This window comes from Buteo buteo, chromosome 13, assembly GCF_964188355.1.
Source record: "Buteo buteo chromosome 13, bButBut1.hap1.1, whole genome shotgun sequence".
Lineage (NCBI taxonomy): Eukaryota > Metazoa > Chordata > Aves > Accipitriformes > Accipitridae > Buteo > Buteo buteo.
In genome coordinates, this window is record NC_134183.1 from 28,929,821 (window position 1) to 28,946,668 (window position 16,848).

Genomic DNA, 16,848 nt, shown 5'->3' on the forward strand with positions numbered 1-16,848 from the left:
GCCCGGCTTTGCCCTGCCAAAGGGCAGCTCCTCCGGGAGAAAGGAGATGCCAATCTCGCCCCGGCTCGGCGGTGCCAGCTCGGCGAGTTCAAAGCCCTCCGCCAGCTGCGTGGCAGCGAGGGGAGCGGGAGCGCTGTGGGAAACCACCCACGGCCCTGGATCGAGCGTACAGCAGATGGCAGAACAAACAGCACCGGGATTTCTGTTTCACATAATCTTTTGCCCTACTCGCTCCCACTTTTAACCTTTTCCTCCCACAGAGCAGACCTCCGCTTGGAAAAAGCGACGAGGAATGCTGGAAGGGTTTCAGAGCGGCAGGTGGTGTTCCGCTGGGAACATCACCAAGGACAACGCACAAGACCCCAGAGGATCTTTCTTTTCCTTTTAAAGATTCAGGCTAGTTTCGTGCCCTTTTCGAAAGAGTTTTATGAGAAATTAATTTTTTTTTTCCTAGACCGGGGCAAGGGTAGTGCTGCTATGGCAGAGAGCTGCCTACACAACTGGCAGTAAGAACATTGAAGGATGGCGGGTTCTTCATGCCACGGCTGTGAGCGGGACCTGTGCTGAGCAGGAGCGGTCCTGACGCTGGGACTGCCGGCAGGGCTACTGCAGGTAGACATTCTTCAGGGCATGTAAGGGTTAGGGGAAAAAAAAAAAAGAAAAAAATTCAAACCCCGCACATTTTACAGACTTCTCACACGCCGGGAAACTCGGGGGGTTTTGTGGAGTTTTGGGATGGAAACCGCTCAGCGACTGGCTGCCTCGGCAGGGCCGAGCTTCACCGGCGGCAGGCGGTGGCCGCGCGACAGCCCCGCGCCCCCGGTGCGGGGGACGCCAGCCCGGGCCGGCGGTGCCACCGGTACGGGGCTGCCTGAGGAGACAGGAGCCCAGGCGGGAATCCAGCCCTCCTCGGCAGAGCTGGCGCCGGCTGGACCGCATCCCACGTTCCGCTTGAAAATGCCACCATCCAACCCGGGCACGAAACGCGCAAGGAAGCACATCGCTCGCGGGCTCCCAGTACAATTAGGTTCGACGTTTAAAGCGCTTGTCCGTATCGGAGCACCCGCCACACACGTGCTGGCTGTCAGGAAACAAGCGTTTGCCCTGCGTGTCAAGCGCCATCAGCTGCCGCTGGTCTCGTCGCTGCCATTTTACAAGGTTCTTTTACACCCGACCGGTGGAAGTCGTTCTTGCTCATGCATTATAATACTTAGAAAGTCATCTAACCACCACCCAGCCAGCACAGCACCAACACGACCGCTCCTTCACAGCCTTCTGCTTGGCACCAAGAGGCGGCGTGGCCTTGCTGCCAGGGGCAGGACGACGCTGGATGCATCCCAGCACGGCCACGCTTCCAGCGGGCAGGCTGCTGGGACCTCTGAAGCTTCACAGTTAACACTTAGAAATTAATTACAACAGTCTGGGAGTCTTCTAAAGACACTAATAGCTACAAGGAAGAAGCCAACCAGCCTATTAGCTCAGAGCACTACAGTCAGGACTTTCTCTCTAGCACTTGATGAAGCCAAGCACTTATGCACTTTCACTATTACGCACTGCAAATTAAAATCACCAGCAAGAGCTCCTGGCTTTGGCATCAGGCTGCAGAGCGGGCTCCCCTAGCAGAGCTCCAGATACCATGCCTGGTCCTCCCCGAGGTGCAAGGCAGGACGGACAACTTCCCCGCCGTCACACTGAACCCGGCCATCATTCCCCACAGACCCTGCTGGGTATAAGCCACATTTAATCGGGCGGGGGGGGGGGAAGACTATCCAAAAGCTATAAGCAGGGTGTGGGGTTCCTGCTGTTACTCACCATGGGCTGAGCCTGTTCAGAGACAAACAAAAGAGCAGGTTGGGTCAAACGCAGGAACTCCCTCAAGTGAACTGTTGTCACAGGTCAGAATCATTAAAGGGATTAAATCCGGAGAGCACAAACTTTCTGCAGCGCCTACAGCGGCTTTCTGCAGACAGGCTTTTCTAATTCCCTGCGCTGCGGTGTCTCTTACTACAGGACTTCATGGATTTCAATCGCCCCAATAGCTGGTGTGGTCCCCTACTGAATTAAACCAGCCATTTTAACAGGTTTAATTCTTAGCTGACAGAAACACCTAACACACTTCAGCTCTAACACAAAATGGGTGAACATCCAGAAACCATGAGATTGCCAATTGGCGAGTATCAGTTACAGGCTGCGGGTGCTAGAAACTTATCACGGGCTGGGCAGAAACAAATGGCCTGTTTGAAAGGAGACCTATTTGACAAGGAAAGCCAGGTCCTCTCTTCCTCGTCTCATTTGAATAAAACAAACAGACCAAGCCCAGGCAGAGAAAAAAATCCAGCAAAACAATCTTGTTAGCTCAGCACAGAGTTGATTTTTAGACTTCCTACATTTGACGTCAAGTAAATCAGGATTTTTTTTTTATTATTTTTAACTCTGTTCTCATTTAAGAACGTCAGTTTGTGACAGGATAATTGTTAAAAGTTTGAAGGTAACATTTTTAAGTGCTCCCAATAACAGCAGTAGTTATGAAGGAATTACACTGACTCTTGAAACCTGAAAGTAAGCCATTTCCCAGCTGCGCTTGCTCTCCCCCCATCGAATCTTGTCATTGCAAGGATGACCTGGCTCAAGTCTGGTACAGAAAGCTGCCAGAGAAACAGAAGCGAAACCCAGGAGTTTGTTTTCATTATCTAAACTGGATGAACACAAGAAGTGAAATTATGTGAATAAATGCCACATGCTTGGTCTTTTTCTTTCCAATGATTCTTTGGGGAGTTTTTTGGCTGCCCAATGAGTAAGTCAGTTGTAACAGGGCTCTCCCGTCCTAGCCAGGCTTGGGTACCCCCCTGGAGGGCAGACCCGTGCTGCCCCCCCTCACAAGGGCAGCATGTGTGGGCAGAAAAGGACACAGCACCAGCACCAATTCCTTCAGCGAGACATGCCAGACCAGATTTTTCACATACCACAGCAAAGCAGCTCACAAACTGCCGTATAACACCATTCTGCAACTCACATTTTTTGAGCTCTAACAGCGTCTCATTTTTTCCAAAAAGAAACCCACTGGCTAGTTCAACGCTCTTAAGAAGCCTGATGAATAGATTGCTTTTTCCTTTAACGAGAAGGCAGCTGGGCTCCTGCAACAGCACTGCACTCTTTGCCCGCGGTTACAATGGATGGCCCTTCAGAAGGGAACTGCGTAGGGAGCAGGTGCAGCGCCAGCAGATAACACCAAGAGCTCCAGTAAGACGATTGCGAACGCCACCGTAAGCTGGCACGCCACCGTCTCTGCCCGTTAGCCCTGCGAGGGTCTCTGTACGCAGCAGAGCGGGAAAGACTCGCAACCGGTATGAGCAGCCAAGTGCCGGACGCGGCTCAGCCAGCACCCTCACTTCTCTCCCCTCGAACTCAAGACCCTGCCCAGCACTTGGGTGCCTCGAAGCAACCCACGACTGGTGGCTTCTGCAGGCATAGGCGCGTCGGGGTCCCAGCAGAACCCGCAGCAATTACCGCGTGCTAATCGTTAGACAGGAGGAGGCCCGTTGCATCCGCCACCTGCCCGGGAAGTACCCCGGCACTGAAGGTCTGAGAGCTGTCATGAGGATTAGACACCGCCTTGTACTTAAAACACCGCCTACTCTCCTTCTGCATTTAAAGAAAGGAACAGCAGCGTCTTGCTTCCCTTTTCTGAGGCAGAAAAGAGGATGAGCAGCAGTTTTCAATTAAAATACAGGACTTCATTGAGACAAACTGTCAGGCTGAAACTGAAAAAAAAAGAAAAAAAATAAATTCAGAAGTCATGCAAATGCGAGTGAGTCTAAACTGCCTCGCAGTCAATGGGGCTTCAGTGGTTGAAGCCCCGGTCTTCAATCCCACATCACCACAGCCCCCACCTCAGCAGAGCGTGGCTCCGGCTGGGACAGGCAGGTTACCCCCTGTGCCAGGCTCCGGCAGCCTGGGCTGTGCCCACTGCTCGCAGGGTGGCCGAGTGGAGCACCCTCCGGTGCAGGCTCCCAGCAGAGACCGGAGCAGCCTGGCTCCAGGTGTCAGAAAGCTACAGGCAGCGTTGCTGCTAGGCTGCTGAGCTGCGCTGCAGTCTCCTGACACAGCCTTACAGCTTTCCTAAATTAACCCTGGTTCTTCTAGCTCTTAGGAAACCTACCCCAGCTGCTCCCAGGCGGAGGAAGAGCAGCAGATGCTCTCCGAGCTGCACCTTGTAAAGAGTCAGCTTTATGCCAAAGGCTGATGTGACTTTAATCAAGGACATTTGCAGACCATTTTCTTCTCTTTTCCAGAGCCCACTGTAAAAACCAGCAAAATATCCCCTCTGCTATTGCTTTTGTGGGGCCAGCCAGATCAGGTTACACTGGAAATCAAGATACTGATATTTCATCTTTGTTCTGCTTGGTACTGGAGAGACAGCGAGATCCACAGCAGGACATTTCCGTGCAACATTTCAGCTCCGTTTAGAGCACTTCTTGCCCTGTCGTTTGCCATGCTTTTCAGCGCACGTCCCCCTAAGCATCCCACGTTTTGGGAACTACCTTCGCTTCCTAGCACCAGACAGCTCAACCCCACCATAGCCGAAGTTTCAGGCACCGCAGCCTCCTGGCCGCCCAGGAGGACGGGAGGCAGACCCCGAGAGCATCCAGCTGCCGCAGAAGCAGGCGCCATCCCTGTGGGAACTTGAGAGAGGAACTGAGCGTGACGGTCCCGCGCTGCGGGCTCTTAATCCTTTTGCCGAGAGGAGCCAAGCCGGAGTTTAGAGAACTGGAAGTCGGAGAACAAGCGGACATTTGTTCAGAGCGGGCGGCGTGAGGGGGAGGACCACCAGCTCCTTCCCGCCTCCGCGGGACTTACCGTCCTTGAATGTCCCTTTTTGTCCTTCTCCCCGCATCTGCAGCCGGTCGGCACAACGCCGCTCTGTCCGGCGCGGGGCCGCAGCCCCCGCCGCACGCCTCCCCCGGGGCCCGGTGGCCAGCAGAAGGAGAAGCAGGGTGGCCACTGCTGGCCACTGCAGACCTGGCTGCCAGGCTGATCTTTCCCAAGGGGAAGTCTGCCGCCCGCCGGGTGCTCTTCCCACGGAAGGGCATACCCGCTCGAAGGCCAGAGCAAGGGGCCGGTGGGCGGCCAGGGAGGGAGGCTGAGCGAGGGGCTTAACAGGTATCAGAGCCACCCGTACCAGAGAAACGTCCGACCCGGAGACAGAAGCGTGGCACTGCTTTTTAAAAGAGTTAAACCCAACACCCTCAAAAGTTACAGCTGCTCAGTATTACTAATCCGAGGAGGTTGAACTTCATCACCTATGGCTCAGTCGTCATCATAACTTGTATCAGAAACTCCAGTTTCAGTAAAAAAAAGCATGCATGTGTAAAAGAGAGGCAGCAGCAAGTCTTGGCAGAGAAGAAACAAGAGCTCTTTCGCTCTCTACAAGCGGGAGCAGCTCTTGGAGGAGCCCGTCTGTACCCAGCTATGTTAGTAAACTTCGGAAAGTTCTGGCCTACAAAACCACCCGGTTATTTCCAGTCACAGTGGTGAAGACGGGCCTTTTGGACTGGATTTTCCCCTTAGGCTGTCTTAGCCCTAGTTCTGACTGCAGGACTCCTCCGCACAAAGACTGGTATCGCACCGCTCTGTGCGGTATCACACAGCTCCTTGCTGCAGGGCAAAGCAGCAGGAAGGTGAACAGAAGCTGACGCATCCAGGTAACCACCGAAACGCTCGCCGTCCGAGTACCGTCACCCATCCGATCGAGTAAGCAGAAAGTTAAGTTTTGTAAAATAAAAATACTTAACATTTATTCACCTTTGAAGTCACCATAGTAAAATTGTACACGCTATGAGTAACCCAGGAACGTTATTAAAAGCTACCAGAAACATAAGGCCATTTGTACAACCATTGAAAGAAATACACGGCATGTTGAAAATAGAGTGAAATATTACTCAAACAAGACAACGCTTGATACGCACTAGAGTGACAAGAACCAGCATTAAGTTTTAAACAAAAATAAAGATGTCATGGCTACAAGTATTATACAGTGATAAATACTTCAAAAATATATTAAGATATACGGAAATTCTCGTTTTGTCACGGAAATCCAGAGAAATTCCAGCCTCCACTGGATTTCAATATACCAATTAAGGTTTAATATTTAAATTCCTTTCCTTTCAGTAAGAACGAGTACTGCAGCCATTACCTTCCTGTATCAATACTTATCTTCTTGTAGTGTCATGAAATCAGCCTTATGTTACATTAAGCCCTAATGCCTCTCGCATCACGGGCGCTAATTGCTCTAAATCAAACAATGAGTTGCCTTTCGGTAACAAGTGCTGTGCACCACATTTGAGGCTATAAGACATGTTAAATCACAGTCAACGTTCGCCCACTTTACAGTATTAATGGAAGGCAGGTTCGAAGACTTGCCTCCATGTAAAAAAGACGTCTCGAACAGAAGGTTTAGTAGCGAGTCCACCATAACGTTTTCCTAGCATAACATCGAGCACTCAGAAGTTACAGTACATGAACCATGCTAAAGTTTAGGTTACACCTTCAAAAAGAAAGTCCAGAGGATGTTTGGAGACGGACAGGTTTTGAACATGCACAAATGGTGGTTTAGTACACATTTGTTTGTGTTGTTACTGGGTAGCAAGTGAAGCAGTTTATAGCCAAGGATTTGGTGAGACAATTTTCCAAGCCAGTTTAAAAATATAAACTTCTTCTTAGAGGGTCTGTTCTATAGAAAATAGAGTGGAATCTGGTAAATTGTCAGTTTTGAGAGTACTTTCCCATAGCAAGATCCGCTCATCAGCCTACCGCACCACCAAGAGAAAAGCCAATCCTGCTATTCCAAACCCCGCCGCAGCCATGATCGCATTGCTTATGGTACTGCTCTGGTCAGCCGGCTGGGAGCCATGTCTGCCGAAGAAGCGACAGAAGCCATCCTAGAAAAGCAAGAGAAAGGACATTGAGTTGGTTGGCTCGCAATTAACCGGACTTCTTTTAACGAGTCTTTGAGCACAGGTTGGTTCGCATTCCCAGCACGGCGTTTGTCAGCCGCAGAAGCCTCTACTTAATCACGAAAGTCTAAGCCTGCTGCCTTGGGCACACAAAAATGCTTTGTGAGAACCTTTGCACAAGGCGACTGAAAGCAGCAGCTACCAGCGTTTGCACGGTTTGCTCAACAGTCAACTGCAAACTTCCTACCGAGATGCTCGGCACGTCATTACGTTATTTTCGCCCTTTTAGGCAAGTTTCTGATGGGAGCTGCCAGCATTGTTCCCCCTCATTCAAGTTTCAGAAAGCATCTGAAATGCAGGATATGGAAATTTCCACTTGAAAGACAGGAGCCCGAAGCCGGTCCCATCTCGGTGGACGTGGGACTGACTACACACTCTTGGAAGGGCCAGGCGGACACTGCTCAGAGCTGACCTATGACAGAGCAAAGCTGGCAGCTGCTCTCCCAGATCGTTATTTGCGATAATCAGAAGTGGCAGCAATACAACTCCAGATGGTCGTGTTTGAACTCTGCTCCACAGATGTCTATGTAAACAAGTCATACTCTTAATTTCTTCCGGAACTTTGTTCTTTACACTTTAATTTGTGCGAACGGGCAGCGCGGTTTTGCCAAGTGACAGCGTACGTTGTAGCCAACCCCTGTACTGTCCTCAGCAGTCAGATGGACCAGCGGCCACTGGAAAACCAAGTTCATTTTGGTCTCTGGAAAAGTCAACGAAACCAGCGGCTGCTTCCCCCCGCTTCCTATTTTTAGTGCTTATTTGTACTGGCATCAAATATTCCACTAGGACTGAAAATAGGAAACGTGCAGTTCTGCGGGATAGCTGACATTTTGTTCGGAAACGCAGGCAGGGCCGCGCGGACGCCTCGGAGGCTGTACTTGCCGCACGCATCTCAAGCGGCGGAGAGCAAGAGCGGCCATCGCTTCGCATCGCGACGCCCGCCAACGCCGCTGCCCACACCTTCCCGATACTGCCCACACCTTCCCGAGGCCCCGACCCGACCAGTTTCGGGACCAGCAGGAACCAGAGCAGCAGGTCTAGCCGACGGGTGCCTCCGTACACCGGCACGCCGGGGAACGGGCAACACCGCTGTTTTGTGCCTGCGCTTGGGAGAAGCCCCGCGTCGGGCCTGCTCTCCAAAATCTGGAGGCTGCGGACCTGAGGAGAAGCCAAACCTGCCGTGTGTGTGTGTGTGTGTCCCCTCCCCGAGCCAGCAGGGCCGTTCCCGCACTCGCAGGACCCCGCGGCCGGCCGCCGGCCCCTCCAGCGAGCGGAGCCGGCCTCAGCCGCAGCGCAGGACACCCGCGGGCGCCTTCCACGCCCCCGCGCGTACCCCCCGGAGCGAAGCGGGCCCCGCGGACGCCCGGCGGCCCCTCCCCGCGGGGACCTCCCCGCCGGTACCGCACACGCCCAGCGCCGGCAGAACACCCGCGCGTCTCCCGGGCAATACCCCCCGCCCGGGGCCAAGCCGCAGCACGGCGCCGGGGCCGGAGGAGGGGGGCGGGATCCAGGCCCGCCGGTACCCACCCCGGGCCGCGCTGCCGGGCCTCCCCCCGCCCTTCCTCGGTCTTGGCGCGGCCGCCCCCCGCCCCGCCGCCCCGGTCCCCGCTCACCCATCCGCCGTGCGCCTCCAGCCACTCGCCCCGCTCCTCGGCCAGGTAGGCGGCCAGCGCGGCGGCCAGGCAGCGCGGCCCGTCGCCGCAGCCCCGCTCGGTCAGCGCGGCGGCCAGCGTGCCGGCGAAGACCACCAGCGCCAGCAGCCGGCCCCAGTTGAGGCCGCCCTCGGCCTCCAGCTGCGCCGCCACCCGCTCCAGCAGCGCCGCCGCCTCCCGCGGCTCGGCCCGCGCCAGCGGCGCGCAGGAGCGGAAGAAGGGCCGCTCCCGCCGCTCCAGCTCGGCCGCCGCCCGCCGCAGCGTGGCCGCCGTGGGGCTGGGGGGCAGCGCGGCGCCGCCGCCGCGGTGCTGGAAGTAGTCCTCCAGCAGCAGCGCCGTCTCCTCCTTCAGCGAGCTCGGCATGGCTGCGGCCCCGCAGCAGCAGCTGCCGCCGACTAAGAGGCGAGGCGAGGCGGGGCGGCCCCTCCGCCCGGCCCGGCCCGGCCCGGCCCAGCCCAGCCCGCCCCGGGGCGCTGGGGGAGCGCTCCCCTTCTCCGGGGCGGGGCCCGGCGCGGCGGAACGCCAAACGCGGGGCGGGGAGGGCGGGGAGGCGGCCCCGGGCCGCCACGGCCCGCCTCGCCTCGCCTCCCTCCGCCTCGCCTCGCCCGGCCGGCGGGGGGCTGCCGGCGAGCGAGCGCCGCGTCCGCGGAGGGTCCGCCCGCATCCCCGGCGAGGGCACCGGCTGCCCCCAGCCGCGCGTTGCCCGGGGCGGTCGAGCGAAACGCTGAGCGGCGGGGTGCCGACTGCGGGGTGCTTTGTCATACGGGGGGGGTTTTCCCCCCTTGCTGGCCCGAACCTGTATTCTTTGGATCAAAGGAGCTGCAGGCTTTCGAGGACCGAAGGGCGAGCGCATCGCGTGTTTACCAAACAAATGCAGTGGCGTTTGCTTTTTGAGGGGCGTGTAGGCAGAATCTAGGGTTAGGACCTTCGCGGAGCAAAGGTTGGGCCCTTCGCCGCTGGTGGTGTAAAATAAAACGGCGAGAACACACCGGCCGAGCGGTGTCATTTGCACGGGGCACAGCACCAGGAGAAATCTCAGCTAGAGGCCTCCCCTGCATCCCAGCTGTGCTCGTCGAGCTGTGAGTGCCATCAGCTGCTCGACAGATCATCAAGACTCCCATAAAAACCACCCCCAGATTTATGGCAGGCCCAGCACAGGTACACCCAACTTGCGCTTCCTGCTCAGCACCAGTTTGCAAGCGAGGTTCAGATGGTGGCCCGGTGCAAAGCACGGCTGCGACAGCACCGTCACCGCGCAGCCCCGCGCCAGCACTGGGAGGAGAGGGGCTGCCACAGCTGCCTGGGACCAGGTCATGCTCTCATCTCTCGTCGCACAACAGGCTCAAGGTGCCCAACGCGCCAGCACGGGACTGCTTGGCTTCACTCCACCTATCTTGAGTTACAGCTCTCTGTCTCCTTTTTACATCCCCGTCAGAAAACCTAAAAATAGATGGCTGGAATCAATCCTATTGCGATTTCTCAGATCACTATCAAGAATTGGCCTGAGCTCTTCAGAGTTGTTCCTAAAGTAAACTCTTCGTTTTACGTGCCCGTGTTTGGATTTTGTTTTGTTTTTAACTGGGGAGATCTAGTCTGTGTTTATGTGCTAGAGCAGTAGCTGGACTGATATCTTTACTTTTCACCAGCACTTTACACACATGCTTTTTTAACTAGAGTTTTCCTTACGATTGTTAATCCTAGGCAGGAATTTCCTATTGCATTCCTCACAGCAGAAGAGGGAGAGGCTGCTCTTTCTCTAGCAATATCCTTTTCCACCCTTCCTGTTTATATAGCGTTTTTGTTTAACAGGACGGAGCCGTCTGACAGTGACTTTGCCCTAGCTATAGCTCCCTTCCTCTCCATACATTTAACCTGGTTATAGCCCGCTTGCGCAGCCTTTTGGGACTGCTTTTCCTTCACCTCCTGGCTTGAGCTGAGGAGCGGGTCAGGAAGGTAGGGCCAGTGCTGGGGCTCTGGGATGTGACACTGCTGCTTCACTGCTGCATCCAGAGCTGCAAGGCTGGGACATGCTGGGGAAAGGACAAGAGGCAGGTTAAAACCTCTCCCTCTGGAAAGGAATAGAGGCATTTCTGAGACACAAAGAGCTTGACAGACCAAAGCAGGGGGTCTCGAAACGCTGGGTTTTCCAAAGCCTCCCTGGTCAACCTTTAGTGACTACAAAATACAACGGATACTTCAGTGCCCTGTTCCTCTATCTTCCTTTATCTGGCGGGAAGTCGAGGCCCATCCTGGTTCGCAGCTTTCACTGTTACCTCAGGACCAAAAAGGTGATTTTCACAGGTGCCAAGTCCATGCAGCCTGACTTACGAGTCCACAGGCAGTGGCCCTGAAGTGCAAGAACCACACGATCTCTCCCTGCAAGAACAGAAGTGCAAGATGCGATGTCAGCCTCGTTCTCACTGGAGCTGGTGATGGTTTGGGCACCGATGTCACTCAAAAAGAGCTGGCTCAGCACTTTCCCTAGCCCCTCAGAGGAAAGGAAATGAAACAACGTGCTTAAGTTAAGGAGGTGCTTTTTTTCAGTGTCTAAACCGAGCGCGTCCACCAACCACCTTCATGCTGACCACAAAACCTACACTGAAGTGGAGAGGACAGCTGACCCCAGCACAGTTCTCCTCTACTGACAAGGCAGAAAGCTGAACTGCTGCATCTCAAGGTGATCTGCAAATACGGTTTACCTAAACAGGGATAGCCTGAGCCCTCAACAGCGTTTTGGTGCCCTGCTTTCACTGGCGTCCCACTGCCATGTGAGGAGAATCATCCTGTGCTCCCACAAAACATATACTCTGCATTTTCCAGTGCATTCCCGGGTATAGCAGTGAAGATGTGGAAGGAAAACACCACGTTAGCTGTGAGCCTTCTGAGCAGGAAAACACAACCTGAGTTCTGGCCTCCTGAATGCAGAAGGAGCTCAGATGGAGTTTCAGGTACTTTCAAGGACTGCTCGCTCTCAGTTGCTGTGGCCCACCATGGGTATTTCCAGCAGATATTCCAGAAGCAAATTTCTAGTAGATCTGGATTTTGCCCTAGATTTTTGCAGGACAAATGATCTAAGAAACTGTATGGTGCAAAAAGTAAATGCCAAAAACCCAGAAAAAATAGCTACCATTACAAGTACCTAACTGATGGGACAAATGACTATAGACATGTTCTCAATATGTAAAATACAATTTATTGTATTTAGGCCATTCATAAGTATCAACACAATGTAATATGTTTGAAACAAACTTCTTACCAATAAATACTATCTAAACATTAATATTAATCTTTTGATCAAATGTGTACAGTGTATTGACTCAGTATTGCACAGTGAGCTCTACATGACATTTCCATAGTGCATTCAGTTTGTTACAGGGATAGTTTGCCACAAATATTGCAAAGCGTCAGAGTTGACTTTTCCAAGTGAAAACAACTGAGCTCTTTCATTAGGGACTGAAGGCTGATAAAAATGTCAGTGTCCTAGGTTAACCGGTTATGGATTCATGGAACCTAGTGTTTTCATGAATGAGGAGACTTTGTTTCTAACACAATTTTTATAGAACTCTAAAAAAAAATCCCACCTTCAAATAGAATGAGCGTATTCCCATCAAACTTGTGTGAACAGCCAACTCCAGTGATCAGTGAGCTTGTGATCAAGCTCACTCCAGTGAGCTTGTTTTCTCTTGTTTCAATCTAAATATAAATCATGTCTTTGATCTTTTCAGAGATGTATCTCCCCACTTGCATTTCAAAGGCCAGACCATGCAAGCTCCCAGCATTACTCCAGCACTTTGCTCCCTATGTGCCTCCGCTCAGGTGAGACTCAGTACCTGACAGTATGAGCAGAGGTGACACGCACTAGTCTCAATGGTTTTCAATGTATAAATGCAAATATAATTTCCCAATGGTTCTATCATTAACTGTATCTCAGCTTTATCTGATTAAATCTTAATTCTAGAGCATCAGCTCCGCATGGGGGTAGTCCTGCCAGTCCGTATTGCATTACCACGCTCACACAGAGGGCTGGGTGCTGCCAGCAATGTGGCCGGCTGTACTGCTTCCCTGAAACCCAGTGGCTCCTGGATCAGATGGGCTTGTGAGCACGGTGTCAAATGCTGGCAGGACTGTGGCTCACAGCAGGTTTTCAACAACTCACTGTTGTTCATTCTCAAGTCCAACTGTGACAAAACTATGTCCACACCAGTGGGAGATTACTGTTAAGAGTAAGGACTGTATGATTTGCCCTTGTAAGGTTTGACCCGCGTTTGCATGAACTTACACTGCTCTGACGTTGCAGAAGGACCTTAAAATGGGCATACACTGCCTTAATACACATTTAAGCTACATTGCCCTGCCAAAGTGGTATGAACTGCTCGAAATGCAAATAAGAATCATGATCATAGAATGACTATGACTGACTTGGAAAAGATTTGACCATCAGCATAACAGTGCTTAGTGCTTAGCGTGTAGTATCCCTTAGTGCTTAGCATGTAGTATTCCTTTAAGTAAAAGAAAATTCACTCACCAAGTGATACAATTAAAAATTTCTAAGAAACTACTGGTTAAGTATTACCTCATGATTATGTAAATCATGTTTATATCCCTCCTCTTTGCAGTTTATCAGTTTGTATATATTTAGATTCTTTATATTCATGTAACAGAGATGAAATACTTATTTCTATCTAAAAAGACAGTAGGAAAAAACAGGGATTGAAAGGATTTCTTTTCTGTACAAAAAATACATTCTTATGACAACAGCCAGTACCTTCACAGTAGGTCCGTTGCTCCTCTACTTACTGCCAAGGTCCAGTCATCCATAACGCCATCATAAAGTACCAGAATTGTTTTTCTTTTCACTTTTCAACACCAAAATTCAATGCACTACTATGGAATGTTTCCAAAGTTTTATGCTACATCCCGATAAAATCAATAATCTTTTTTTCTTTTTTTTCTTTTTTTTTAACTTTAAAAAGGAACTAAATTCATGCAAATAAATACATAATGTGCTCTGAAATACTCAATTCTGTGATACAGGTGACTTCAGAGAAAAGTCCCTTTATAATTATCTAAACTAGTTCTAATAAAAGAAGATAATTTCAAAACAGAATTAAAAACATTTCATTTTACTACAAGTTGATGTTTGCTATGTGTTCAAGCAGATTACATTTTCTACCTAGCTGTGTTAATCTGTGGGTTCAGTGTCACTCTTTTGTAGTGTAGTGAATATTTGATTTTGAGGGGTGGCTTTTTTATGCAGTTTTTGTAGTCCAGGGTTTCAGTCTTCATTTGATTCTGCATACAGGATCTCAGGTTAAGCCCAGATCTGCAGAGAAAGAGAGTTGAACAATGGTTTATGACATTAACTATTCTATCAAACTTTTAATTAAAATTTGGCAAGGCAGTCAGCTTAGTGGTATGGAGTATCAGCAGCAATGATATTATTTAAGCCATGTTCAAAATTTAACAGTTCTGCTAGCACTTTGTGGGGATTTCTTTAATTTGAATTTTCTGTTCATGTTTTACACTGTGTTTTTATATCCTCATTAGTCCCTCTAGAGTCAATTTTCCTGTAACAACCCTTCCCCCTTGCCCCCTTTTTTAAACAATAAACAAACAAACAAGCACCCGAAGTAACGTGCTCCCAACACTTACTCGGAGAGTGTGGTCCCAGGAGCCTGAGCAGAACGCCGTCCCATCGGGAGAGACCCGCAAGGTGCTGACACGATTTTCATGTCCAAACAGAATGGATACACGGGACCCTTTCAGCACATCCCAGACATTTATGGTGTAATCATTATAGCCTGCAAACAGTAGGCGACCTACAAAGAGAATGAGGTTTTACACAGTGAGGTCATAAGCAGGTAACATGTCCTGACTGCAGCAAGGGCCTTCGGCAGGACATTCATCGCCCCGTGAGCCACAAGCCAGCTTTCCTGTGCCACCCTCCGCACACAGCGAGCCCTGACCCCTGCCTCCCGCCGGCTAGCTGTGCTCCCCTTAGACACCCCTGCTCCACTGCTGAGCTGTCCATACTAAATGCTGAATCAATTAAAATTTGCTAGTTTAAAATATAGTTAAAATTGAGTTAAAATATAGAGAATCTGTTCAGTCGTTAGAGACAGGGGATGCCTCCAAATGATGACAGACTGAAGAGCACTTCAACAGCTAATGCAGGGTGGTAATATTTTGCTCAGTCTTTACGCAAGAAGTTGAATACAAATGGTTGAATGATTAGTAGACAATTTGGTAAGTGATTCACGGTCCCCAACGGGACATGCTGTGGTGCTTGTGACCATGACAGAGACATTTGCCTCTGTCCCAGGCGGAGCAGCTCACCACCCACTCATCCCCACACAGGGTGACTGGAAGAGCTCTGCATTTGTTCTGGGGCAGGAGAGAGAAGACTTGAGCTCATGTCTCTGGATCTGTAGTGAAAAATGGTAATCATCTCTCTGTCTTCATGCTCCTCTAACATACTTCTACTGTCTATTAATTATTTATTAGCCTTTTAAAAACTATTTATGTAAGTGTGCTTAATAGTCAGTTACATTTCATGTTTCCTTTGAAATCTTTTTAATCATTATTGTGAAATTCTAGCCCAGCTGTAGTTAAAGGCAAAATATTTCCTGCCTTCAGTAGGGCCAGGAAAATACTTTTGATTGCTACAAAGAAACAATAGCCAGCTAGGTTATTTAAAGAGTAATTATTTTTATGGAGGCAAAAAAAGGCTTCCATGCATTAAATTTTTCTTTTGGTACTTACTATTACTTTTAATAACTTTTAATAACAAATGCTTCATCAAATTAAACTGGCAAAATTTTACAGTTCCCCTCAAATCCCAACACTAAGATAACCTCCGAAGTTCAGGTCTCACCACTGAGGGAGAAGTCCACACTGGATGCTCCAAAAATGATGCTCTCTTTGGAATAAATTGCTACTTCTCTGTCTGCACGAAGGTCATATAAACGACACTAGGATTAAAACAAAACCAACACGCGTGCCTCAGTAAAGGCTGGAGTCAACAGCTACTACGTTTCATTGAAAAAATGGGAGTGGGAAGGACCACAGCCTAACAGGCATCATGGGAAGCGGCTGTTTGGCTTCTTTCCTTCTGCTATTTCTGCCCGCTGTAACTGGCACTCCCCTGGAGCCTAACAGGGATCTAAGCAACACCAGGCTGTGTTGTATAAACTGAGTGAAGAACTTGCTTTTCCAAACCGCTTCTCTAAGCCTCCTGCCCGTCCTGCTATGAAGAGATGAATGGTGGGCTTTGGACCATGGCTACCCACTGAAAGTCCCCCTACCCTCTTGCTTCCCCACCGTGGTTTCCTGCATATGAGGGCATCCTGCTGCTGGGGAGGTGCATGGAGAGACAGTCTCTAAAGACGACAGTTTAGCCACAGCTGGAGCCTGGGAGACACAGAAGATTAAATCTCTAGTCATCTTTGAGAACACGGACCACATGGCACAGTGCTCAGACAGTCCCTCAGCACCGGGAACCTTAGATGGTAGTCCTTGCTCTGAGTAAGACAGGATAGCAAACAGCCCCTGCCCTTCCACGAGGCCTCTCTGTCTGAAAAACCTACGGGAAAATAATTCAAGTGAAATAACACATTTTTATACAGATCTTTGGTTTTCATTTCTCATGGAAAATCCCCAATCACCTCTACAACCTGCACTTCCTGTTTTTATCACTTGCCAGTGTACTTAGGCTTGTTTGACATGGAAATAATGTATAGACAGACCAGACTTCATTGCCATGCAGAAAGGCAGTCTGTTAGCCCTGAAATCAAAATGCACTTTTAAAACTATTTGAACTGAAAACCTTCCTTAATAAGTTAAGTTTAAGCAAACACTGGCCATATGGATTTGCTAATATTAAGACTTTACTAATGAAAAATGGCTGGTATTCAAGCCTGCACATAAAGAAGAGGCTGTTTCATTCGTAGGGCGGTGGGGAGCTGCCAGGTATGTGAAGTCCAGGTTTCCCAGTGCTCCATGCTGGTGAATAATTCCATCAGACTGTCCTGATAGGGAGCTGGGGTCACCGCAGGTGACAGCACTGCCACGTGAGCACGCTTTTATGGTTTCCCTCCAGGCAGTCAGGATTATCTATCTGTTCCTCAAAATCCCTAAGTATATAAATCAGGTCAAGGATATCAGTCAGTGTATCAGTCTGTGAA

General features: G+C 50.5%; 2 protein-coding genes across 2 annotated transcripts in view; both read right to left on the bottom strand.

The window, feature by feature from the left end:
• Positions 1-5,762: 5,762 nt before the first annotated feature.
• BCL2L10 (BCL2 like 10) lies at positions 5,763-9,131 on the bottom strand. Its single transcript, XM_075045280.1, has 2 exons — positions 8,627-9,131; positions 5,763-6,938 (listed from the first exon to the last, which is right to left on the bottom strand). The coding sequence occupies exons 1-2, from the start codon at positions 9,026-9,028 to the stop codon at positions 6,807-6,809; spliced, it is 534 nt and encodes a 177-aa protein (XP_074901381.1). The 5' UTR covers positions 9,029-9,131; the 3' UTR covers positions 5,763-6,806.
• Positions 9,132-10,436: 1,305 nt separating this feature from the next.
• The window catches only part of GNB5 (G protein subunit beta 5), a 32,380-nt gene continuing 25,968 nt past the window's right edge, over positions 10,437-16,848 (bottom strand). The window contains exons 11-13 of the mRNA XM_075045281.1: positions 15,540-15,636; positions 14,318-14,484; positions 10,437-13,988 (exon numbers count right to left, since the gene is read on the bottom strand). Coding sequence (XP_074901382.1) covers positions 13,977-13,988; positions 14,318-14,484; positions 15,540-15,636 — 276 coding nt within the window. The 3' untranslated portion in view covers positions 10,437-13,976. The remainder of the gene's footprint in view (positions 13,989-14,317; positions 14,485-15,539; positions 15,637-16,848) is intronic.

Bases quoted from the DNA above. Each gene is read 5' to 3' on its own strand.
- BCL2L10 (XM_075045280.1), bottom strand. From the start codon at position 9,028: ATGCCGAGCTCGCTGAAGGAGGAGACGGCGCTGCTGCTGGAGGACTAC. The intron at 6,939-8,626 runs GTGAGCGGGGAC...TTGCTTTTCTAG, and splicing joins TGGAGGCGCACGGCGGATGG to GATGGCTTCTGTCGCTTCTT.